We start from the raw sequence: 23,611 nt of genomic DNA, 5'->3' as shown, positions 1-23,611 counted from the left end.
TCCAGCGGGCGTTAGGACCCGGTGGGGAAACGGCGCTTTGCGCGTGGGCAGCTTGGCCCCGCCCCCCCGCCGCGCGACGCCCCGCCCCGCCGTACGGCGGGGCGGGGCGTCGCGCGGCGGAGGGGCGGGGCTAAGGGTGGGCGGGGCCGGCGGCTGTGGTGGAATGCGGCGGCGGCGGCGCGGGCGGCGGCGGCCCAGGTGGGGCGGGGGAAGGGGGTGGAATGAGGGGGGCTGTGGGGGCGGGAAGGGGCTGTGAGGGGGGAAAAAGGGGGATTTGGGGGCCGGTGGGGGCGGGAGAGGAGGGACGGTGTGAGTTTGGGGGGGAGGGGGAGGGCAGGGAGGGGCTATGGGGCCTATGGGGCGGGAAGAGAGTGAGGGATCGGGATGGGGGGGCTGTGGGGCAGGGAGAGACAGGGAGGGATCGGGATGGGAGGGGGCTGTGGGGGCTATAGGGCAGGAAGGGGCTGAGGGGGATCGGGGAGTGTGGGTGGGGGGCTGTAGGGCAGGGAGGGGCTGTGGGTGGGGGGGCTGTGGGGCAGGGAGGGGCTGTGGGGCTTATGGGACAGGAAGAAAGGGAGGGATCGGGATGGGAGGGGGCTGTAGGGGCTGTAGGGCAGGGAGGGACTGTGGGGGATTGGGGTGGGGGGGGCTGTGGGGGCTATGGGGCAGGAAGAGGCTGAGAGGGATTGAGGTGGGGGGGCTATGGGGCAGGGAGGGGCTGTGGGGGATCGGGATTAGGGGCTCTGGGTTTTGGGGGCCATGGGGCTGGAAGAGGCTGAGAGGGATCAGGATGGAGGGGTTGTGCATGTGGGGGCTATAGGGCAGGAAGGGGCTGTGGGGGATCGGGGAGTGTGTGGGGGTGTGGGTGGGGGGCTGTAGGGCAGGGAGGGGCTGTGGGTGGGGGGGCTGTGGGGCAGGGAGGGGCTGTGGGGCTTATGGGGCAGGAAGAGAGGGAGGGATCGGGATGGGAGGGGGGTGTGGGGGCTATGGGGCAGGGAGGGGCTGAGTGGGATCAGAATCGGGGGGCTGTAGGGCAGGGAGGGGCTGTTGGGGATCGGGATGAGGGGCTCTGGGTTTTGGGGGCCGTGGAGCAGGAAGGGTCTGTGGGTTTGGGGCCTATGGGAAGCAGCAGTGGGGATTGGGATGGGAGACTGGTTTTGAGGCCTGTGGGGCAGGGAGGAGCTGTGGGGGAATGGGGAGTGTGTGGATTTGGATCTATGGGACAGGAAGGGGCTGTAGGGCAGGCTCTGGGCAGGGTGGGGGCTGCAGGGTGCTGCTGACCAGGGTGGGGGTCCCTCTGCCACAGCCGGGTGTTGCTGGCTGCAGTGACAAGAGGTTTGGGATTGAGCACGACCCACAGCTGTGGGGCCCATGCAGCCACTGCCCCTCTTCCCTCTTCTCTCCCTCCCCGGACATCCTTGCCAGGGGCTGGGGTGGGCAGAGGGTTGCCACAGGCCTTGGGGTGTGATGAGACTGTGGGGGGGCCCCAGGACTGATCTGTGGCTCGGCCCCAGCCACCCCACGGCGCAGCACAGCATGGGGCTGCACAGCTTTGGGGCTTGCCCTCTGTCCCCTCAGGGACGGAGTCCCTGTGCCGGGTCCTGGCCCCAGGTGGGTGCTGTCTGTTGCTGGTGTTGATGTGCAGCTCCCACGGCATAAGCCTCTCTTTCTGGTGCTGCAGGTGCTGATCCCCGGCTGCTCCCCAGCATCTTCCTCCACTCACGGGGTCAGGGTGGCTTCAGCTCCTCAAGGGCGCCGCAGCCATGTCCACCTTCCGGCAGGAGAGCGTGGAGGACTTCTATGAGATGGGGGAAGAGCTGGGCAGGTGAGTGACATCCCACCAGGCTCGGAGGGGGCTTCCATGGCTGCACCTCCTGCCCAAGCACCAGGCTGGGAGCTTCACTCGGCTGCTGCAGCCCTTGTGGTGCGCCCGTGCCCATGGCATCCTCTGTGCCCTGTCTCCAGCTGCCCGCAGGCAGTGGGGCTGGGGGCTGTGCTGAGAGCCAAGCACTGCTAGCAGCTATATATTAAAAAAAAAGGTGTTAATTAATGTTAAACTCACTCCTGTATCTGGGCAGCTGTAGCAGCTCCCTGCAGAACTCCCGTCCTTTCTGGGTTTGGCTGGGGCTGCCGGGCCGGTGCTGGCACCTTCCAGCCCTTCCCGGTCCCTGCCGCCCGGCTCGGCGCCCGCAGGACAGATCTGGGGTGAATCACCACGTGCAAATGGGATTTAATCATCCGGGACGCGAAGGCAGCGACGGTGGGGGATGAGGGCTGGATTTGGATTCTCCAGCACTGCCTTGGCCACGCCGGTCCCGTGCTGGCACCGCTGGGACTCGGAGTCTGCTGGAACCATGGCTGCCTGGGCACAGGGCTCCCTGGGGTGCTCCTTCGCGGGCACTGTGGAATAACCGTGCAGCAGAAACATTTTGGGTGGCTTTAGTGTTTTTTTTTTTTAAAAGAGAGGGAGCTTCCAGGGACTTGCTTCGGGTTCCTTTCCCCTTTGGAGCTGCGCTGTAACTACAGTTGAGTGTGAGCCATGGGGTTGGTTATGGTGCCTGGGCAAGGCTGGTCCGTGCCCCTGGGGGGCTGTGGATGGCCCCGGCCCCCATCCGGGGACGTGTAGAGGAGCGCTGGGTCCGGGTGCTGCGCACTGGGGCCAGTGACGAGGCCAGTGACGGGGATCGAACGTCACTGCGTGCCGGCGGGGGTGGCCAATGGCTGGGGCAGCGCGGAGGGGAGGGAGCAGCCTGGGGATGTGGGATGGATCCTGTCCTCGGGGAAAGGCGTTGAGGGGCCCTTGTGCATCCGGGCCGAGGGGCTGCGGGGGGCTCGGCCGGGGCAGGGAGGGACAAGGGTCAGGATCCTGCCGTAGCAGCGATGCCGGCGTTGGCAGGACCCGGCTCCTTGAAGTGCCCGTTGATGCCTCCTCCATCCGCAGCAGGCTTTGAACTGAGCTGTCAAGTTCCTGTTATTTCAGGCATTTCCCACCCCCTCCCACCTTCCCCATTGGAGCTTTATGGTCTCCTGGGATCGCTGGGCTCCAGGGGTTTGCTCCTGGGAGCAACCCAGGGGCTCCTGGCTGGGAACAGGGGCTTGATGGGCATCTCCCACCCAGGGCGATTCACAGCAGCATCCAAACTGCCCAGGGAGGGTTGGCAGCTGCCATGTCCCCGGCAGGAATTCCCTGGGCAGTGCTGGAGTTTACACACCTGCTCCAGCGCTGCCAGGGTGTGTAAATGCTGGGAGCATGCCAGGAGCAGGCGGGCATCATCGGCTGCCTGCAGGAGGACCCCGGTTCCCAACAGACCCCAGGGAAACTGTGCATCCTCCTTTGCAATGCAGTGTCCCCCACCCTCGTGCCAGTGCAGACCCCGCTGCCAAGCACCCGCCGGCACACGCGATGCTGGGGGTCCTCTCCTCACCTCCTCCCTGCATCCCGCAGCGGCCAGTTTGCCATCGTACGGAAATGCCGGGAGAAGAAAACGGGTCTGGAATATGCAGCCAAATTCATCAAGAAGCGTCGGCTGTCGTCCAGCCGTCGGGGCGTGAGCCGGGAGGAGATCGAGAGGGAGGTGGACATCCTGCGGGAGATCCAGCACCCCAACATCATCACGCTGCACGACATCTTCGAGAACAAGACGGACGTGGTGCTGATCCTGGAGCTGGTCTCGGGTGGGGAGCTCTTTGATTTCCTGGCTGAGAAGGAGTCCCTGACGGAGGAGGAGGCCACCCAGTTCCTCAAGCAAATCCTGGACGGGGTGCACTACCTGCACTCTAAGCGCATCGCCCACTTTGACCTGAAGGTGAGGTCTGGGAGGTGCAAACACCCTGTGCTTGGCAGCTGGGGAGCAGGGATGAGCATCCAGGCTCCCACGGAGCAGTGGGGCCGGCTCTGGGATCTCTCCCTACTTTGGGCATGTGTCCTCTCCGGGGAGAGGCGCCCAGGGCAGCACAAGGCTCCCGTGGGTGAGCGTGTGGGGGTAAATGCCAACTTCTCTCCCCCTGCAGCCGGAGAACATTATGCTGCTGGACAAGAACGTGCCAAACCCACGCATCAAACTCATCGATTTTGGGATCGCCCACAAGATTGAAGCCGGGAATGAGTTCAAGAATATATTTGGGACTCCGGAGTTTGTAGGTGAGACTCAGCTGGCGATGTTCCCCTGGGGCTCCTCTGGGCTCTGGAAGCTTTGGCTTAATCCCAGGGAGATGCCCAGAGCCCTGGTGCAGCAGCTGCCGGGATGTGTCTGTGGGGAAGGGCTTCTTTCCCCCAAAAAAGCCTGTTTTCTCCTCTCTTTCCTTCTAAAGCCCCGGAAATCGTGAACTACGAACCCCTGGGGCTGGAGGCCGATATGTGGTGAGTGAGTCCCCTCCCAGGCCCCTTCCCGTGCCGGCCCTGGTGGCTCCTGTGGCTGGGCTCCCCGAGATTGGGACCAGGCTCATGCCGGCATTGAAAGCACAGGGAGAGGGGACCGACGGCACTCTGTGGGCCTTCAGCTTCCTCTTCCTCTCTCTTCCAGGAGCATCGGGGTCATCACTTACATCCTGTGAGTATAAGGGGAGTCTGGGGGAGACGAGCTCTGCAGGGTGAGTCCCCCACCTCGGGCTGTCACCGTTTTGGGGTGTCACAGCCCACTCTCGCCGCAGGCTGAGCGGAGCCTCCCCTTTCCTGGGGGAGACGAAGCAAGAGACCCTGACCAACATATCCGCCGTCAACTACGACTTCGATGAGGAGTATTTCAGCAACACCAGCGAGCTGGCCAAGGACTTCATCCGCCGCCTGCTCGTCAAGGACCCCAAGTGAGAGACAGGGAGCAGAGCTGGGGATTGTCCCGGGAGAGGGGACGGTCCCTCCTGCCCAAACCTCCATGTACAGGCAGCTCCCACATCTCCTGCCTGCACTAGGGTTTCGCTCTGAGCCTGCCTGCTGCCAGCCCAGCAGCCTTTGCCCGTCCCCGTTGTGCTGCTTGTTTATAAATCCCGTTTATCACCCCGTTCCCCTCTTGCTGCTTGTGGGATTTGGTGTCAGAAAACATCTGGAAACCAAAGTCTCTTCCCCACGTCTGGCATGGGGTGAATTCCGGGACCACCCTGAAAGTGCAGCAGCTCAGCTGAGAAGGAGGGAGCGGGGTTTGGAAGGGATAAAGGTCTGACCTGAGCACCCAGGCCCCTGGGCTGGGGCGGGAGCAGTGGTGCTGCGTGATGAGACATCGGCCAGGAGGTTCCTGCAGGCTTTTCCGCACGTTTGCTCTTGGGAGGCTGGCTGAGGGCGTGGGAGCTGGATGCAGCCCCTCTCTGGCGTGGCCCCTGAGTACAGGCAGCAAAGCCTCTGCCCCTTGGTCACAGCTTTGCTGTCATTGCAGGAAGCGTATGACCATCGCTCAAAGCCTGGAACATCCTTGGATTAAGGTAAGGAGTTAAAGAATTGGCACTTTATGGGTGTCGAACATCCAAGAGATCAGGGGTGGGTGTTGATGCACCAGCAGCTCGCCTCTGCTCTTCCAGCTCCCAGTTGGGGCTGGTTTCGTGCCACTGGTGGCTCCTGCTGTCCCGGCTGTGCCCCATGCCTGCAGCTGTCCCTCTCCGCAGGTGATCAAGAGGAGGAACGTCCGCAATGAAGACAACTGCAAGAAGCCCGAGCGCCGACGGCTGAAGACCACGCGCCTGAAGGAGTACACCATCAAGTCCCACTCCAGCATGCCGCCGAACAACACGTACATCAACTTCGAGCGCTTCTCCAAGGTCATGGAGGAGGTGGCTGCAGCTGAGGAGAGCCTCCGAGAGCTGAAGAGGAACAAGAAGTCCTTCCAGGAGGACATCGAAGCCCTGCGGTCCATCTATGAGGAAAAGGAGTCATGGTACAAGGAGGAAAATGAGAGCATCAGGCAAGACCTCCGCCAGATCCGGCAGGAGTTGCAGAAGACGGAGGCCCTGAAGAAGCAGGTGCAGGAAGAGACCAAGAGCGTGGTGCAGGTGGCCAACGGCCTCAAGAGGCGTTACCGAAAGCTGGAGAACCACTACGAGGCGTTGGCCAAGCAGGTGGCCTCGGAAATGAAGTTCGTCCAGGAGCTGGTGTGGTCCATCGAACGGGAGAAGCTGCAGAGCGGTGAGGGAGACGGCAGCATCCGCTAGCCGGGCCGGTGCCGGAGCCAGCTGCCCTCCGGCGGAGGGGCCGAGCTTGGGTCGTCCTTCCTGGATCCGCGGGCTGTGCCGAAGGGACCTCGGCGGCTCTGCCCCTCGCTCACCCGAGGAGCCGGTCTGCCGACAGCTTTCGGTAATGTCCCCGGCGTGTGCCGGGCTCGCCATGGCGTGCTGGGGGCTCGCACCTCCCTGGAGACCTCCGCCTCGGGGGGTGTGGGTTGTGTCCCCCGGGTTTTGGCTTCCTCCGTGCAGCTCTTGCTTGGCTTGCCGTCCGCGCGCTCCCTGTGGTCCTGGCTGCTCCTTCCCTCGCTGCCGCAGGGCTCGGGGACCGTTTCTCCCCTCCCCGTCCCACCCGAGACCTGCCCAGGTCTCAGAGCTGCCGCAGCCCCCTGCCTGGAGGGGGGGCTTGGTGGGGAGACCCCTCAAAAGCCTCGCGGCAGCTCAGCGCCTGCCAGGTGCCAGACGTGCCCAAGGACCGATTCCCGTGCGGCCCAGCGCGTGACCCCAGCCGTCCCCCGTTCCCCCCGGGGCATCGCACCCCCTGCCACCTGCCCAGCCCTCGGTCCCACCCTGCGCTCCCTCTTTTAAGAAAATAAAGGATTCCGTGCACCGGGCCGGCCGCCTTGGCTCCTGCCATGGGAGGATGGGTGGTGGGAAGGGGGCGAGGGCACACCGTGGGGTGACAGCTCCTCTGCTGTGCCCCGCAAATGGTGTTTCAGCTCCCATCCCAAAGGGATTTCGTTAATTTGGGAGGAGAAAGGCTTTTTTTTTTTGGCTTATCAGCCTCAGTGCTGGCAGGTGAGCTCCCTGCAGGATGGGGCTGGGTTGCAGGATGCTCCTGGGGTAGGGGAGCCCCCAGCCCCTCTTGCCTCAGACCCCAGGGGAGGTCTAGGGGGCTCAGGGAAGGTTGGGGAATGATCCTGGGAACTGGAGAAGGTCTGTGGGATTTAGGGAGGTCCTGGGCGCTCAGGGAAGGCCCTTGGGTGCGAGGAGGGCCCCATTGGGGAAGGTCTGTGGAATCGCCCCCCTTTTTCCCAGGGATCCCCCTCTTGCAGGGGCCCAGCCAGATCCCGTTTTGCCTGGGAACAGAGTGGACAAGGAATTGGCCTCAACGTTATCGGGGCCAGGAAGGGCTGCTGGGCTCCAGCATCACTGATGAGTGCAGGAGAGCAACTGGGGGTCAGGGCCGGGGGCGAGCACAGGCTGGACCCCCTCCCCTCACCCCTGGTCTCCTGGGAATGGGGGGGACGACGTCCTGAATTGCCACTTTCCACAGAACATGGCTTCTGCAGGGAGCACCGAGGGGGTTCTGTCTGCCCACGGCCCCGAGGTGAAGCCAAGATCCAGCTGAATTTGACCTGGGGGAATCACCGGCCAAATCCCAGCGGATGGCAGGCGTCCCCCTGGCTCGCCAGCACCCACGGTGAGGGGCGCAGCGGTGGGTTTTCCTCCGGCCAAGATCTGGGCTGAGAGAATTTGCTCAATTCAGGCTTTATTAGTCACTCCAGTGCCCCCCACCAGCTCCTGGGGGTCTGGGGTGACGGCGAGACGGGCACAGCTCAGGCAGAGGGGCCGTGCCCTGTGCCCCCATCCGTGCCAGCCGTCGGGCATCCCCACGTGCTGCCCGCTGACGTCCCACGGGGTGTAGGTTTCATCCCAACCCGCCGGGCATGCGGGCCCGGTGATAATTTTAGTCTGCCCCGTTTTTCCAGGCCAAGGCTGGTGACAGCGTCCCAGGGCAGAGCAGGATCCGTGCTGTGGCCTCAGCGTACTGGGCGAGGGCTCTGGCGATGGTGGGAGCCGCCGGAGCGAGGCTGGGGGGGCTGGGGGCCATTGTCCTCCCCTTGGGTGCTGTGTCCTGGGGGCTGGGGTTTGGGGGGGAGGTTTTGGGGTGCAGATTCAGCTGGAATCCCGGGTATTCGATCCGCTCTCGCAGAGCTGATTTGTCACCGGAGCCAGCGTGCGAAAGGATGTATGGAAATCCTATAGCGACAGTTGTTCCCGAGCTGGGCAAAGTTCACATAGTGCTAAGGCTTCCCAGATGCCCGTCGTGCCACGGGTTTCTGTTTCAAGGCTCTTGGAAGTCGCTGGCGATTCCACCCTGGCTGGCACAGCTGCCTCCTCCCCAGCCGCCCGGCGGGTGCGCTGCTCCGCAGGGCATGGCGGCAGGAGATCTCGTCCTGATGGGTGCATGAGCTGGCACGGAAACGTTTTGTAAAAAGCAGAATTTGGGGTGGGTTTTGGTGCCACCGCGCTGAGGGTGACCTGCTTTGGAGGGTTTTACTTTGCAGGGTGCTGGCAGGAGTTCAGCAGGCTGCAAAGAAGGGGGAAAATACCTCCCGCTCACCATCGAGGAGGATTTACTGGGGAAAAAGTGTCCAGGAGATAAAAACTGCAGGAGCTCAGCTGATACTGGACGCTACAGGGACGAGGGTGGTGCTCAGGAGCGGGGTGCTGGTCCCCAGGAGACTTCAGCCTTGGTTCTGCCTCAGTTTCCCTCTTTGTAACCGGAGCTAATCCTGGGGAGTTTTATATTCTCTGCGGGCAGGGAATATCAAAGTGCCTTTTTTTAGCCTTCGATTTTGGGTTCCTAGGGGCTGGCTTGGAGCCAGCGCGGTGTCTTTTCCCTTCTATGTCTCCATGAGAGCGAAGTGGTTTCGTACAGCTGACCAGGTGAGGGTTAAACCTTCCTGGTAACACCGGGGGGAAAACCCTGATGGAAATTATAAGCCAGATCCCACTGGGGAGCTGAGGCTGCTTTTATTTTATTTTTTTTTTTTTACCTGCTGGGAACAGAGCTGTGGCTCATCTGCGGGAAAGGCTCCGTGTGACGATGTCGAAGGGACTTACAAGGCATCGGTGACGAGCCGCAGCGCTGTCCCGGCTCGGACGTGGAACAGTGTAATTATAGTTTCGTGGGGCTCTCCAGGCACGCACGGGGTTGCACACAAGGGAACATGCCTTTTTATAGCTTGTGGAAGTGTGGGTGATGCCATCAGTATCCGTGGCTCGTTTCTGGCTGCGGCGTCCTCGTTCTGGCCAGACAATCGGAAAATATCGGGGCGACGTGAGGACAAGGTGGTGGGTCTGGCTTGCTGCTGGCTGCTTCGCCAGCCTCTACAACAGCCCTTCGAAACAGGCTGGGTGGTTTTGGGGTGACTTCTTGCTGATCTGTGGCGGCTGCTTTTCCAGAGCAACCTTTCTAATTAAGGCATACCCAAAAATCTTCCGAAGGGAGTTGTGCTGACGCCACAGCCGAGTTATTTCGGTGCCCGAAAGATGCCCGCACTCATCCCACGTGAGAGGTGTTTGTACTCTAACGTGGTGAACCTTTTCCACGTGGCGCACGTGCTTTGGTACATCAGTTTCGTGGCACTTCCTATCTTTAGCCGGTGTATTTCGGTAGCGGGTTGACAGATCTCCACACGCTCACCTATCTCACCACGGAATTAAAGCTCAATTAGTTACCAGGCACTGAGCAGCGTGGAGAGTTTATTATTAGCTCGGAGCGAGCCTGGAGCCAAGGACAGTGCTGCAACCGGGTCTTACAGAATCATGGAATGGTTTGGGTTGGAAGGGACCTTCAAGACCATCTCGTTCCAACCCCCCTGCCATGGGCAGGGACACCTTCCACTACACCAGGTTGCTCAAAGCCTCATCCAACCTGGCCTTGAACACTTCCAGGGATGGGGCAGCCACAGCTTCTCTGGGCAACCTGGTCCAGCCTGGTGAAGGATAGACGTTGCACTATTCATGAAGTGAGAAACTTGGGCAGAATATTGTTCTCAAAGAAAGTACGTGATAAGCAGGAAAATAAAGGTCCACCACTCACTTTTGCTTCAGGAACAGCATCCCCATCCCTTTTCAAGCATGCTGCGCTCCATGTTACCGTTTATTTCATATTCTGACTGTGTTTGCTTAATTACTTCTTTTCTGCTCTCTCTCTCGGAGCAGGAGCTTTTTTTAAATCTCACTGTAGCACTGAGAAAAAGCCTATCAACAGAAAAAAACAGTGAAACTATTTCCACTGATATTTTATTTCTAGTTTTGCTAAAAAGGGAGGACACGGATGAGTAAGATATCGGTGGACTTTCTACAAACTTACCAGAAGCATTTAAAAAAGCAGAACCTCCCATACCTACGTTTTACGGAGTTGTAACATGCTGTCGGGTGCTTTCATGCAGGATTTTGCCACAAGCACGTATCCGGATTGGGAATAAACTCTGCAGGACATGTGTTGAAGGCAGGTTGCACAGGGGTGTAAAGGACTGCTCTGCACAGCGTGGATCCCTCGGAACACTTTCAGAGTGAGTTAATGAAAAATCTGTTGGTAAATAGACTTGCCTGCGTGCTGCAAGGATGTGTGTAAAGGCTGTTTGTTTAAACACTAAAATGAGGACGGCATTTTCAGTACTAATTCCTGAAAAGTTTCCTAAAGTAGCACAATTTTATTACAAGGCTGCTGCTCTTATTCCCTGAGAAATCCCACCACGTGCCTTCTGGATTTAAAATTCAGAAATCTAGCCCTTTCCACCTCTTGAGGTTCGGCTAGCTGGAGAATTTAGGACCAAATAACATCCTTGTTTGGATTGCCAAAGGCAGCAAGAGGCTTCCATCCAAACTTCTCACCTAGGGAACACTGGAGTGCTGTGTGAAACAGGCCCCAGTATCTTTATGTGCTAATTTGTTCTGAGCGTGAAGTGAGAAACGCCGAGAAGCCGAGGCTGACCCAGAACTGGTTTCATACCAGCACTTAAGTATCTGAAGTGCTGTTCACCTCTGAGAATCTCGCATCTGAACTGGGTTTCCAGGCGAGTGTTGTCACCGAGGCCAAAGCAGCGACAGCCAACAGGAGGTTGGAGGCAGCACAGGTACCTTTGAGACTGTGGTATGAAATTTCAAACGCTGTGTGAAGAAGTAGGGGCTGCTGTTGTGTTTTGGGGGAGTTTTGCACCTATTTCTACTACAGTAAATGAGACTGACATTAAACCAGGACCTCAAAAAAAAAATCCCCACACAAAAGAAAGATTTTAAATTGATTTTTACTGAATTCAAGAGATGACATTACAAACAAGCCGTTATAGAAAGACTTAATATCTGCAGAAGCACATAAGCAGAAGAGTCAGTTGTTTTCCCAACACAGCTCTACTTGTTCCATTATAAAAGTGCTTTTTCAACTTATGTTTAAGCCAGTGGAATATAAAATAAGAAAATTAAAAAAAAACCAAACAACCCCAAATCAATCCTGTCCATCATAGAGTTGTGAATAAGTTATCTTCATTTTTCAAGTATATACAAAAGATACTTTCCAAGGGACAGTACAAGAAGAGTTTAGACAAATAAACCCTCCTTCTGACTTCTAAGTACTATTTACATCCTTCTGTACATGGGTCTGTCAGGTCTTCCGAGACCCTGGAAAGCAAGAAGGAGAAGTGTGACTATCCAAGCGTAAGAGCAGGTTGTTTCCAGCAGCCAGTCCCTTGGGTTTCACCCCCTCGGAAGCAGGGATGCATTTACCTATAAGCAATTTAAAAGCTTGTTCTGAATATCTTCCAAGACTTCGTTGTAAAGTTCATCTCTAGACTTCAGTCCATCTAAATAAACTGAAAGAAAGAGGCAGAGGTTTGTCTGGAGGTTTCTGGTCAGAGCAAAGTTTCTGTAGGTGAGTTTTAAAATACTTCATACTCTATCGACCCAAATGACAACTTGTTTTTCAATCAGAAAAGCAGAACCATCCTGAAAAAATGATGGCTGCGAAAAGAAAAAACATTTTTTATATTTTTTTTTCATCCCCCCCTTACGTGTGTGTAATCCAAAACAAAGGGAAGAAGTTCTTCACTATAAAACTGCGTCTGTTTATCTGGGCAGAAAGTAGGCCAGGGTTACAAGTGAGTGGTAAAAATAGTGCCTTGCATCATTACAGTTAAAGTTTCCTTGAATTAAATTACTGACTTCCTTAAAATCCCAAGTACAATGCCAAAGGGTTTGCGTTTAGGGAGGCTTACCGACATCAACACCGCCGTCCTCCATTTCTTTCCTGTGTTTTAAGTACATGGGCCAGACGTGTCCATCAAAGAGCCCCGGGGGGTCAGGGACGGTGTAGTTACGTGTACTGCGAACATCAAAATGGAAAAGAACATCAGGACCAGGGCAATGGATTTAAACTGAAAGAGGGGAGATTTAGATTAGATCTAAGGAAGAAATTTTTCACTCAGAGGATGGTGAGGCACTGAAACAAGTTGCCCAGAGAAGTTGTAGATGCCCCATCCCTGGCAGTGTTCAAAGCCAGGTTGGATGAGGCTTTGGGCAACCTGGTGCAGTGGAAGGTGTCCCTGCCCATGGCAGGGGGGCTGGAACTAGGTGATCTTTGAGGTCCCTTCCAACCCAAACCATTCTATGATTCTATGACCACCAGGATCACGCTGCCTCTTGCACGCCGCTGAAGCCTGAAGTTAATCCGACAGCTGCTCAGCTGCGTTTGTGTAAAAGCTGATGTCACAGTCCAATTTCTCACTGAGTCTGTGTTCTGCAGCAAGTTTTACTTTAAGCATCCAGAGGGAATACAGAAGCCAGGAGCAGCTGACGAAGGCAAAGCCAACAGCCCCTGAGGGTTTGCTGGTGCTCCTGGGGGAAGCGTGCAACAAGTCTGTTCCTTTGCACCCATGTGCTGATCTCCATAAACCCCCACAAAAGGGACAGCTAGAGCTGAAGCTTCAGAAAATGCCACGTGGAAGTCTTTCTCCAATTAAATTAAAACTTTAGACTGTAATTCCAATTTGTAAGTGACACCAACATATGCCATTAATAGCTACATAAGGGTAGCTTGAAGGCTCGCCTCTACTAGAGTCTTTACTGGAAGGAAGGATTAGACTTAGATCAAAGAATCTTCTTACCTTCTCCTCCGTTTGCATTCATCGTATGGAACTGCCAAGTAGTAGCGTATGTCAAATAGGTCTATCAGTGGTCTAGGGTAGGGTAGAGAGAAAGAACGTGTATTTATTTTTTTTCCTGGCAGAGACAAAAGTGTTAAATCACCCTGAAAGTCATAAAAATGTTCCTGCCTCTCGTGTGTTTGTGTCTATTGTAGCAACAGAAGCGTAAGTGTTTTTGTTAAGACACGAGCTAACGTACAGTAGGTTTATTAGCAGCTATAAAACACGGAAAATTATGTTTTCTGAAGGTCAGAATGGTACACTGGGTACTGTTCCCACCCAGATACCTGCTACTAGTTACTGGGAAGGATGAGAACACTGGGCTGGGAAGACTTGAGGTGTGAACCCTGACTCTTTCTCTAGATCATTTCGAATTCTGCTTGCAGTAGACCAAAGTTGCAATTCATCGGTCTGATATGAACTGAATTACTGAACAGTCCAGCCTGTTGTGCAGAAGCAAGCTGTCAAAACGTGCATGGGCACACAGATTCGGTACGAGACAACTCAGCAGCTTCTTTCCCAGAGACACAGGCAGTTGTTTCTACTGCAGCTGACTGCCTTGCACTCCTATTACGCTGAAGAAAACAAACCAGAAAAATCTTTAAAGCAAATCTAGTTGGAAGCTGGTGGGACTGGGACTTTAAAAGCCTGCTGAGGTTTGCATAAATGCTTAATATAGCACGAACCGAGCTAGCTCCGGGTCTGTGGATGGAATACTCCCTCTGGAGCAGGGAAAGGCTCCCGTTAACAAGACGGAGGCTTCAGAGGTATTTGTAACCTTCAGGAGAGGTACTGAGAGCTACCTCCCCGGGGACAGGCCAAGAACACGCGGCAGTTTGCCAGCACGATCTCCAGTTGGCCATTCCCGGTATGGCTAGTCCGAGACTGCCATTTTAATTTTTCCATTCAGTCTGGGAAGCCAGAGTGGTGCTGCTTGTCTTGTGGCAGAGCTTATAAACTACTCTGGTTTTGCTGTGTGTCATGCACAGCTCGTTCTCTTGAAAGTTTTGTAAACAAAACTGGAGTTTGGAGCCAAGAATCTTTTGCTCAGGGTGTTTATAGTGTGCAATTTTCTGAAGTTTATATATTTAGCTGTTGGAAATTTTCTCTCTTCACTGCTAGTCTAGTTTCCCTGTCTTCCTGCCAAGCACTTTTGCCCCCCCATATCATAAAAAAAATGCAAGAGAAGTTGATCTTTGCTCCAATGTGCAATTAATTACTGAGCTCAATTTAGTCAGTGTTAAACAAGCACGTGTATCACATGAGAGATCTATTCTTAAATTCCAGGAGAGATTCCAAGTCATGACTGCTACTTCTTCTCATCAACGACCTTTTCAGGTCCAGGTTTAGGCACCGTGGTGGGAGAGCAGGAGGGAAGCCTGCACCTTCACTGCTGGCTCAGCATTTACAAGTTCTGCTCTAAAGCTCTGGGAGTTCAGGGGTGTGCCCTACGTGAGAAATTCCTACATTTCCTTGAGAAAGCCACCTTGTGCACCTCGCTCTTACTGGTGTTTACTGTGAAATTTTCCATGAGAAAAGTTCTTATGTATGATACCTCAGAAAAAGCAGGAAGGGGGTGTTAGTAAAAAGGAGGTTTTAGCCCTGGCACTAGTGATCTAGCATCCTTCCCTGGCAAACCGTTAAAGTTCCCCAAACCTTACTTGTAATTATAAAGCAGGAAGCCTTCAATGACCAATACATGGATATCTTTGGAGGCTGGCTCTTTAGAGCCAGGCGTGACATTCACCCCATGGGAACGGGCAAACTTCACTGGGTTCTCAATCCACGCACGCACAGTGCTCACCATTGCCTCCATATCCAAGGAGTCCAACACTAGTTAGAAGAAAGGGGGTGGGTGGGAAAAAGGTGTGTAATCAAATACCACGAACCACACAGGCTTGAAAGTATAATATAGAATGATCTTGTAAAATTGAAATTACATAAATTTACTGTTAAATCTTTAATAATTAAAAAGAAATACTTAGGAAAAAGATACATTACTGCATCCTATAGCGAACACTGCTCTTACCATCCCATTGTTTAAAGCCGTCTTCCCCGACTTCTATTTGATCTTGTGGCTGAAATATAGTGAGCAATAAAACATTGCTGCAAACTCAGCGTGATCAGCTCCCTACGATCCGATCACAACCTGGACACTACTGCAATACACAACAAAGCAAGTGTTCACTTAACAAAACAGTTACAGACCCTGAACTTTAAGCTCCCCTCTTTCACCAACCCCGAGAACTTCAAAAAGTTTCCTTGGCTCAGTCAAGCCACTTCGGATAAAGTTCTAGGTTAATAATTTGATACAATGCCATTAGCCAAAATACTACCAGCCCGTTTATAAGTCAGCATATAAGAACTTAAAATGCAAATACAGTGTTAAGTAACTGCTAAAATTGACATGTTCAATAACAGCTAGTTTAACTCCTAACAGCCCTAATGAAAACGCAGATCAGCACAGCGGGACTTTGGTCGCTTCACTCGTGCTAACATTTGCGAGCTGAACGGATTCAGAAGTTATACATCTTTATGGAAAATTCCTCCTCTACTTTAAGGGCTCGTATCTGACCAAATTTGTGCATGAGGCTCCTGGCAAAGAAGCGCTTCCAAACGAGCGTCTCGTTTTGTGTCGTGTGGCATAAAAGGCAGGGCAGGGCAAACCCACCGCGCCGACGCCGGAGCACCTCGCGCGTCGGGGAATGACACACGACTGCTTTAAGCACGGTGCCATAGCTCTTGGACTTTCACTGGTGGGGTCCAGTTACATTGCAATTCCTGCAAAATGCCTGCAGCCTTCAGGGCTCGGCACGGTTCTGATGTGACCGCTGCTCTCCAGCCTTGGCACAGAGGGCTCCCAGGTCAGCACAGGTCTTCTGTGCTCATCCTTAGCAACGTTTTAAGTGGGTTTCTGATATGGAGCTGTCAAAGCTCCCCAGCGCAAATGGTTTTCTACATTTAAGGCACTGCACATGTGCTATTTTCAAGCAACATTCTCATTTAAATAAAATAAGGAAGAAAACCCGACGCAGAGAAAATGATTCGTGCAGAGTGCAGGGAATAACCTCTAACTTAGATCAGCGGTTTGACCTAAAGTTAGACTTGTTCGAACTGAAGGAAGCTTTTGCTGCAGCTGTTCTGCGCTGGGCTGTGCCAAGCTCCACTTCTGTGGAAACTGGCAGATACCAACGTCGGTAAAGGTCAGCACCTCCTCACCGGTCCAAAGTTATTAAAAAAGTTAAATATATATTTAAAAATAAATAAATCAGACAATGCATTACTCCTAGGCTGTCAGGACTGACTTGAGAAGCGTACACAAGTGTGTAACAACGGCAGAGGGGACCTGCTACAGCTATCGCTACACCCGGGAGCAGCAGCCGGTGCGCTAAGCCCGGGCAGGCGCCCCGCGTACCTTGAAGAAGTCGTCCTGGTGGACTACGCAGCAGTTGGGCAGCGCCTTGCTGATCCTGTTGGTCAGGGTGGTTTTGCCCCCGTTGGTGACCCTGCACGGAGAGGCGGGACAGAGGCGGGAGAACCGCGGGAAAAGCGCGCCGGCAGAACCCGCGGGGGAAGCGCGCCGGGAGAAGCGCGCCGGGAAAACCCGCGGGAGAAGCGCGCCGGGAGAAGCGCGCCGGGAAAACCCGCGGGAGAAGCGCGCCGGGAGAAGCGCGCCGGGAAAACCCGCGGGAGAAGCGCGCCGGGAGAAGCGCGCCGGGAAAACCCGCGGGAGAAGCGCGCCGGGAGAACCCGCGGGAGAAGCGCGCCGGGAGAACCCGCGGGAGAAGCGCGCCGGGAGAACCCGCGGGAGAAGCGCGCCGGGAGAACCCGCGGGAGAAGCGCGCCGGGAGAAGCGCGCCGGGAAAACCCGCGGGAGAAGCGCGCCGGGAAAACCCGCGGGAGAAGCGCGCCGGGAAAACCCGCGGGAGAAGCGCGCCGGGAAAACCCGCGGGAGAAGCGCGCCGGGAAAACCCGCGGGAGAAGCGCGCCGGGAGAAGCGCGCCGGGAGAACCCGCGGGAGAAGCGCGCCGGGAGAAGCGCGCGCGTTCGAATTTCCCGCCTCGCCGGCGCGGCGGCGCGCGCTGGCCGCCGATTGGCTGTCAGAGCCCCCCCCGCCCCGCCCTCCCTCTTCCCTCCCGCCAACTGGCTGGCCGAGCGGCGGCTCGCGCCGCTCCTAACGGCCGCCGCGGTTCCCGCGCGCTCAACCGCCGCGCCGAGGGAGCGCGCGGCCGCCGCCATCTCTCCCCCGTCCTCCCCCCCCTCCGCCCCGGCTCCTCAGAGCGGCTCCCGGGCGGGCGGCAGCGCTGGCGGGGCCCCCCGCGGCGCTGCGCTCCCTCCGGGCGCCCTCCGGTCAGCGCCGGTGCCTTCCCGCGGGGGCGCGGCGGGGCTGCCCCGCGCAGGGAGCCGGCAGCGCCCGAGGGGGGTTCGGAGCGAGCCCCCGCCGGCAGCCCTTGCCGTGAAACGCCCGCGCTCGCTGCGAGGCTTAAGAAGCCGCTCCGGGACAGTCGGGCTCGGAAAAACGGACTTTTTCTGAAAAAAAAAGTCTCTTCCGCAGAGTATGGCTCCGAGGCCGCGGGGCCTGCAAAGCCCGTTTTCATGGAAAAGGCCCGAGCACCAAAGCGGAGGGCTGTCGGGTCTGACCACGCTTGTTTCTAAGTTTTTTACTCCAAGATTGCAAAACTCCGACAGCGCCTTTACTCCATGTTGTAAACCGGAGGCTCACCCGGCGCCAGCTTGCGGCCAGGGCTGTGCCCAGCTCTGTCCCCCTGTCCTGAGCTTCCAAATCCTCCTTTGCCCGAAAAAAAACCCCTTTTGTGTGCTCCCCCATCTTATTGGAACAGGTTTTCCCCCTCTTTGTCTCTCAGAGAAGCTTTTAAAAGCTTAACTTGACTTTGAAAACATTTTGTTTTGCGGTCGAGCCATGCCGCACCCTTCATTTGACTTCTAAAATTACTTGAAATAATTTTTTCTGTTGCAGCACACCTCCTGTTGGCACTCTAAGAGTTTGGTGCGTGCCGCCCTGCAGAGCTCTCTGCGTTAAGCAGAAACAGCACAAATGCAGAGCCAGCAAACGGCATCTTTTCCACAATCCTATAACTCCTACAAAAGGAAGAAAAAGCAGCGTATAGGTACGCCATGTGAGCAGGAACTTACCCTCCGATGCCTACGATGTATTTCATCCTGGCCGAGTCGCCTCCTTAGCAGGAACGCGGCGAGGAAAAAACTGAATTTCAAAGCGCTGGAATTACTTTCAGCAGAACAAAGCTGCTCCTGAGCCTTCCTCCCCCTCAGCTCTGCCTTGCCCTGCTATTTCATTGAAGAAAAAGGCGGGTTTCCCTCTAATTTATAGAGCCCCTTCCCTCCCTCCGTCCGTTTCCCCGCCCCGCTCGCGATGGAAGAGCCCTGTGACTTATCATGAGCCCAAAGATGTCATAATTTCGAGCCGGGATGAGCCAACCCGCACCCGGCGGACGGGTCATGCGCGCGGCGGCTGCACCTGTTTCGGCACCCCTCGCTGCCCTTCCTGGCGTGGCTATAAATAGCTTTTTGGCAAGCTCTTCCTTTGCCTAAATTAGGAATGGGGTAGGTGGAAATGTCACCCCTTTTCACAATTCCTTTGAGAGTTCTGGGAAAGGCTCGGAGGTGTGTGAGGATATAATTGTTGTTTTTTTTTTCCCCTTGAAGATGGACAACCTATTTCTTTGCCTTCCTCTTCATTTTCTCAATTTCTGTTTGATTATTTGAAAAGCATCCGGGAATGTCTTTAGAAGGAAATTTTTTTGTTCCTCTAAGCTTCTGAGAGGAAAGGCTAGAGGATGAAATTATTGTTATTTTTTTTATTCCTCTTAGTGAAGCAGTTCAGAGAAAGGAATTTGAATCTACTTGGCCCATTGTCTTTTGAACCTTTAGGAGGAGCTTTTTGAACTTTGGGCTCACTCCTCACACATAAGACACAAAGTCCTAAAATTATATTAGCTTTCCAGCTCTGGTTTACTCTTGTAAAGTAGTGCTTTTTAAGGTAAGTTAACTCTAGCTGGACTCCTTCCTTGAGTAAATACCTCTCACCATGAGTACATGTTGTGGAACCTGTGCTTTAATTTAATTGCTTCAGGTGCTTCTAAAATCAGGACTGTCTTGAGAGATGTTAGCTGAAGGCAGAGGAGAGTTAGCAACAGTTCTGAATGTTTTTTTTTCAGAGGAACATAATGATGTGAAGTATATAGTGTACTGTAATAGAGCTTAAATCATCCAAAGCATCGTGTCCCTTTCTTCCTCCTTTTTAGATAATCAGCCTATGGAGACATTACAAGGTATACTTAAAGATTCCTTCGAGGAATTCCTTCCTTTGATATCGAGGTGTGTGGTGTCTTGTTTGGTTTCTTTACAGCTTTGGAGTCGGCAGAGCTGATTCTTGCTCCGTGGTCTTGTGCAGACAGACGTACGTGCAGCATGTAGCGAGCGTTGGCGCAGGGTTGCCCACGGGCTGAAGGTGGATGCAGAATCTGTTGTTTCAGGTTTTTTTGTGCTCAAAAGAGTAGACAGAGACTGTTTCTATTCTATTTTTTTTTTTTTTTTTGCAGTGCCTCCATCATTTTCTCACTGCCTACAAAGTATTGTCCCTTAAGCTTTTCAGCTGTTACAGTATAAACACCACATATCCGGAATTTAATCATCAGCGATCTGAGGAAAGCGTTTTTGAAGGATTGTTCCCCAAAATCCCTCCTGAGGGAGGAGCGAGGTGCAGCTCCAGCTTCGCAAGCAGCAGTTTTGGGGAGCTTTCCCACATACAGTGGTGTTGGAGCTACCCAGGCAGGTTGTTCCATAAGTGCTACAGGACCCTATAGAACATTTTAGCTCTGGCCATTAATGGCATCTCTTTTGGTCCATGTGGTATCCTCTGGCTTAATCATCTCACACCTTACTAATATCCCCAGTATTTTGTGGATACCCTTTCCCTCAAATTGGGTTGACATCATTAAATTTTATTCAGAACAACTGTTCCTAAGTGGCATTTAATTTGAATTTTTCTGCCTCTTCAGGCCTGAAGGAGCATTTTGTGACCTAAAATCTTGTTTGTCTCAATCCGGCTGTGTCAGTTGATCTAACAAAAGATGCTACTTTTGTTTACAAAGCTATTTTGTGCTCATCAACCAGAAGGTCAAGGCCCACTGCTTTGATAAAATGAGCTGATCATGAATAAACATAGACTGCAGATTAGGAGATTAGTGACCATCAGAGATGTAAGGTCCTGGAAGTTTTGCAGTGAAGGTGTTGAAGGCAAGAAAAGACTTTGGTTTTGAGATAGAGCCTGATAAATTTATGGATGAGATTATAGCCAACGATCTTTTCCAGTCTACTGTGCTATCTTAATCCTGTGTGTTTAACAACACAGTGTTTCCACTGTAATTATTATTTATGGTTTGATTGTTCCTGGAGACGCCACTTGCAAATTATACTTTCATCATCATTTCCCAGGTAGCTATGTAAAATGATCACTCCAGAGAAATTTGGAGCTTGAATTCTGGAATATGAACAGGATCCTCAGGGAAGCTGGATCTCCAGCAGCTGCTCATCACTTCAAGCACGGCGTTTGCGGCGGCGAGTCACCACGCCAGCCTCGCAGCTGGTGTAAATTGTCGTTGTGTGCTGAAGTGGAGCAGTGCTCATTCACACCAACTGAAAATTTCACCTAAGATTAGCTTTCTGCTCAAATTTTTCATGCCCTTTGTTGTGTTTCTCTTCTGCCCACGAGCCGGGAAGGTGTCTCGGTTAAGAAAGCAAACAGTGTGTTACTTCAGTGTTTATTTTACTGCAGGCAAAAACTGGGAAGCTCGACGTTGTATAAAAGTTAAGAGGGGACACTGGTCTCAGCTACCTCTGATCCAGTCCCCTTTACGCTGGAGTCATGCTAATCCAAATATTTTTGGAATGTGCCATCCTCAAGGTCATGGAAAATTGTATTTTGCCCTCTTGGATTTACTGATATGAATGTGCTTCAGAAATGCAGGTTAGGTTTTTGCATTGAAAAAATGAGTATTTGGCCTAAGATGTGTCAAAAGAAACAACAGATTTCGAGTATAGCTCGCAAACAAAACAATAGTTGTGGCAGTAGCTGCAGCAGTTTTCAGTATTTGGCTGAGTTTGGGATCAGTGAATTCCAGAAGAGTGATGTTCCACTATCTCTGTAAAGAATGTCAATAATCTGTTTTTTTTTTTTTTTTTTAAACTGGAGGAATGAAGGACAGAAGGCACATTATTATTTTTTTTGTTTTAAGCTCAGAGTTGCAAATCTCATTCATGTAGCCCTCAGTGTAAAAGCTCTTTTTAAACACCTTTCCTTCGTGGTCCCTCGGTTCTCCTGTGGATGTGCCTGCCTGTTCCTGAGCTTGTTTTGAAGCTGCTCGACGTGGTTTTTCTGTCCCTTGTATTTCATACTCGTGCACCAAACATCCAGTGAAATTGTATTCACCCACATAGCTCAAATTCTCACATTCCTGAGTGGCCTCAGACTTGCTGTTCCTGTAGGTGATGGCGTGTGCCTGCCTGTATTTGGACACCCCCGGCATTCCAGCTGTCCGCTTCCCTAAGAACAAAAAAGAAAAAAAACCAATCTGACATGAATGGTGACAGTTACACTTACCAGCTGCAACAAACTTCACCCAACTCGTAAAAATATGTCTATGCAAATGCCGAATGTTCATAAATGTTTTTTTTAGCAAGTTATGTTCGCTGCGTTTCTCAGTGAGTTATGTGTTAGTCATCTGAAACTTCCTTTTTTTTTGGGCTTGTTTATCCTGCAGATAACTTATCTGCTTGACACTTTACTAATACAAATACCATTCCACAGTGTGCTTCGATCAAAGATAGAAAATGTTCCCTCTCTTTACATTATTTTTAGAATCCTAATGTTTACTAAAAGTTTGATACTAATCTGCTTTGTTAAAACTAAGATAAATTTGGCAGAAGTCAGTTTAATATTCATGGAACCATCGTGACATCATTTCCCTGAAATAGTTTAGTTTCTGTGTGTCCACTGACCTTTCTGTTGCAGAATATGACTCAGTTTTTCTAAAGCTTTAATTCAGAATTTAAATCCTTCACTAATCATAAGACATTGTGTGTGGTATGAGCAAGGTTATGCCAAGGTTCCTTCCGCTGGAAACCTGGGGGAGGGGGCCGGATGAGATGGCATACCAGCTCGTGAGGGAACAGGGGAATCAGAGTAATTTTCACGTGTGAATTTTTAAATTGTGGGTTTATTTATCCTTTCCAGAACGCTGCTTTAGTTGGGTTGCTAAGAGAGTCCTTCTCCAAGGCTTTGGAGGCTGCTCGTGTCTCAACGACGCAAAAACTGCCGTACCCCCTCTGGAGGAGGGCAGGTTTTTATTTTAAACAAAAATAAGGGAGAGAACATCAACAGAACAGGACTTCGTGGTGAACTGCCAGTAAGTGGGACAGCTGATAGCAAGGAAAAGGAATCACAAGCTCCAACAGTATCATGCTTGACGAGCTGGCACCTTGTTGCAGTGCTGCGCAGAGCGGCTAGCAGCCAGGAGCTGCCGTCAGCCGCGATATTTTCTCCCAGTGCTGCAGCTGATCCCACGGCTGCCGGTGGTGGTGGAGGGTCTGTAGTCCCGTGGATGAGGCTGGGATGGAATGGCAGACAGGTCACGTTCGGAGAACGCAGACAAGATGGGATCGGGCAGAAGGAGCTGTGCACGCAAGAAAAATACAGATTAAAATGTTTCGGTGTGTCGTTACTTTGGGGATGTGGGATTAAGCCGGAAAAAATATTGTCGAGGGAAGGAAAACAATAGGACCTGAATGAAAAGGACAAGAGGGTAAGTGTAAAAGGAAAAGATTAAGAGCTGATCTGAAGATTCTGAGGGAAAGGAAAACTGGAGCCTAAAGGCAGCCAGCTCGTTTCTGAAGAAGTCCAACCAGGGATGGAGAAATTCTTCTAAATTCTCAGTTCCCAAAGTATCAGGTTCTGCAGCTGTTTCACTCCCCGTGCTGCACTTCCCAAACTTCGCCTGCTTGGAGCCCTTTGGAGCTGTTGGCCACGATGCTGCAGGAGAGGATCCTCTTTGGATTTCAGTGGCCTACGTAAGGAATTTATGGGATTAGTGGACATAGAGGCAAAAAGGAGTAAGATACGCAAGAAATGCTTCTGGTTTGTGTCTCTGTGGAGCCAGGTAATAATTTCAGTAATTCCAGGGATATGTTTTTAAACAGATGCCAGACATTTCTGGTGTTGTTTGACAGCTGGCTTGTGCTTGTAGCTGTGTGACATTGTTAAATTAGTTAGTGCTGCTCTGTGTGCTACTATAAATTGTATAGTCAGTAGTAATGAATTGGAAACATTTTAAAAAAGGAATAGAATCCCAGTTTTTACTCTCTGGTTTATATTCTAGGAGAGGTAATGTCTCATCTTGCTCCTGACTCGTTTGAATCTTTTGGCCGGTGTAGATGGTACCGATGCATGAGAAGAGAGGAAATAAGCAAAACTCGAAGGTGGTTTGGAAAAGGAAGAA

General features: G+C 53.1%; 2 protein-coding genes across 3 annotated transcripts; one reads left to right on the top strand and one right to left on the bottom strand.

Moving 5' to 3' along the window:
* Positions 1-170: 170 nt before the first annotated feature.
* Positions 171-6,627, top strand: DAPK3 (death associated protein kinase 3). Its single transcript, XM_086627582.1, has 9 exons — positions 171-198; positions 1,682-1,825; positions 3,446-3,806; positions 4,012-4,141; positions 4,312-4,360; positions 4,524-4,550; positions 4,651-4,803; positions 5,367-5,412; positions 5,593-6,627. The coding sequence occupies exons 2-9, from the start codon at positions 1,764-1,766 to the stop codon at positions 6,133-6,135; spliced, it is 1,371 nt and encodes a 456-aa protein (XP_086483708.1). The 5' UTR covers positions 171-198; positions 1,682-1,763; the 3' UTR covers positions 6,136-6,627.
* Positions 6,628-11,510: 4,883 nt separating this feature from the next.
* Positions 11,511-18,256, bottom strand: NMRK2 (nicotinamide riboside kinase 2). Of its 2 annotated transcripts, XM_009977626.2 has the most exons (8): positions 18,231-18,256; positions 16,492-16,582; positions 15,106-15,154; positions 14,738-14,909; positions 13,038-13,109; positions 12,150-12,256; positions 11,662-11,747; positions 11,525-11,556 (listed from the first exon to the last, which is right to left on the bottom strand). In XM_009977626.2, the coding sequence occupies exons 1-7, from the start codon at positions 18,254-18,256 to the stop codon at positions 11,662-11,664; spliced, it is 603 nt and encodes a 200-aa protein (XP_009975928.2). In that variant the 3' UTR covers positions 11,525-11,556. The 2 variants fall into 2 exon arrangements, with proteins under 2 accessions (XP_086483790.1, XP_009975928.2); XM_086627664.1 differs by lacking the exon at positions 11,662-11,747 and having other exon boundaries at positions 11,511-11,661.
* Positions 18,257-23,611: the final 5,355 nt, after the last annotated feature.

This window comes from Tauraco erythrolophus, chromosome 28 (genome assembly GCF_009769465.1).
Source record: "Tauraco erythrolophus isolate bTauEry1 chromosome 28, bTauEry1.pri, whole genome shotgun sequence".
NCBI lineage: Eukaryota > Metazoa > Chordata > Aves > Musophagiformes > Musophagidae > Tauraco > Tauraco erythrolophus.
The sequence above is the reverse complement of the archived record's forward strand: the minus strand, read 5'-3'. Positions and strand labels throughout refer to the sequence as shown.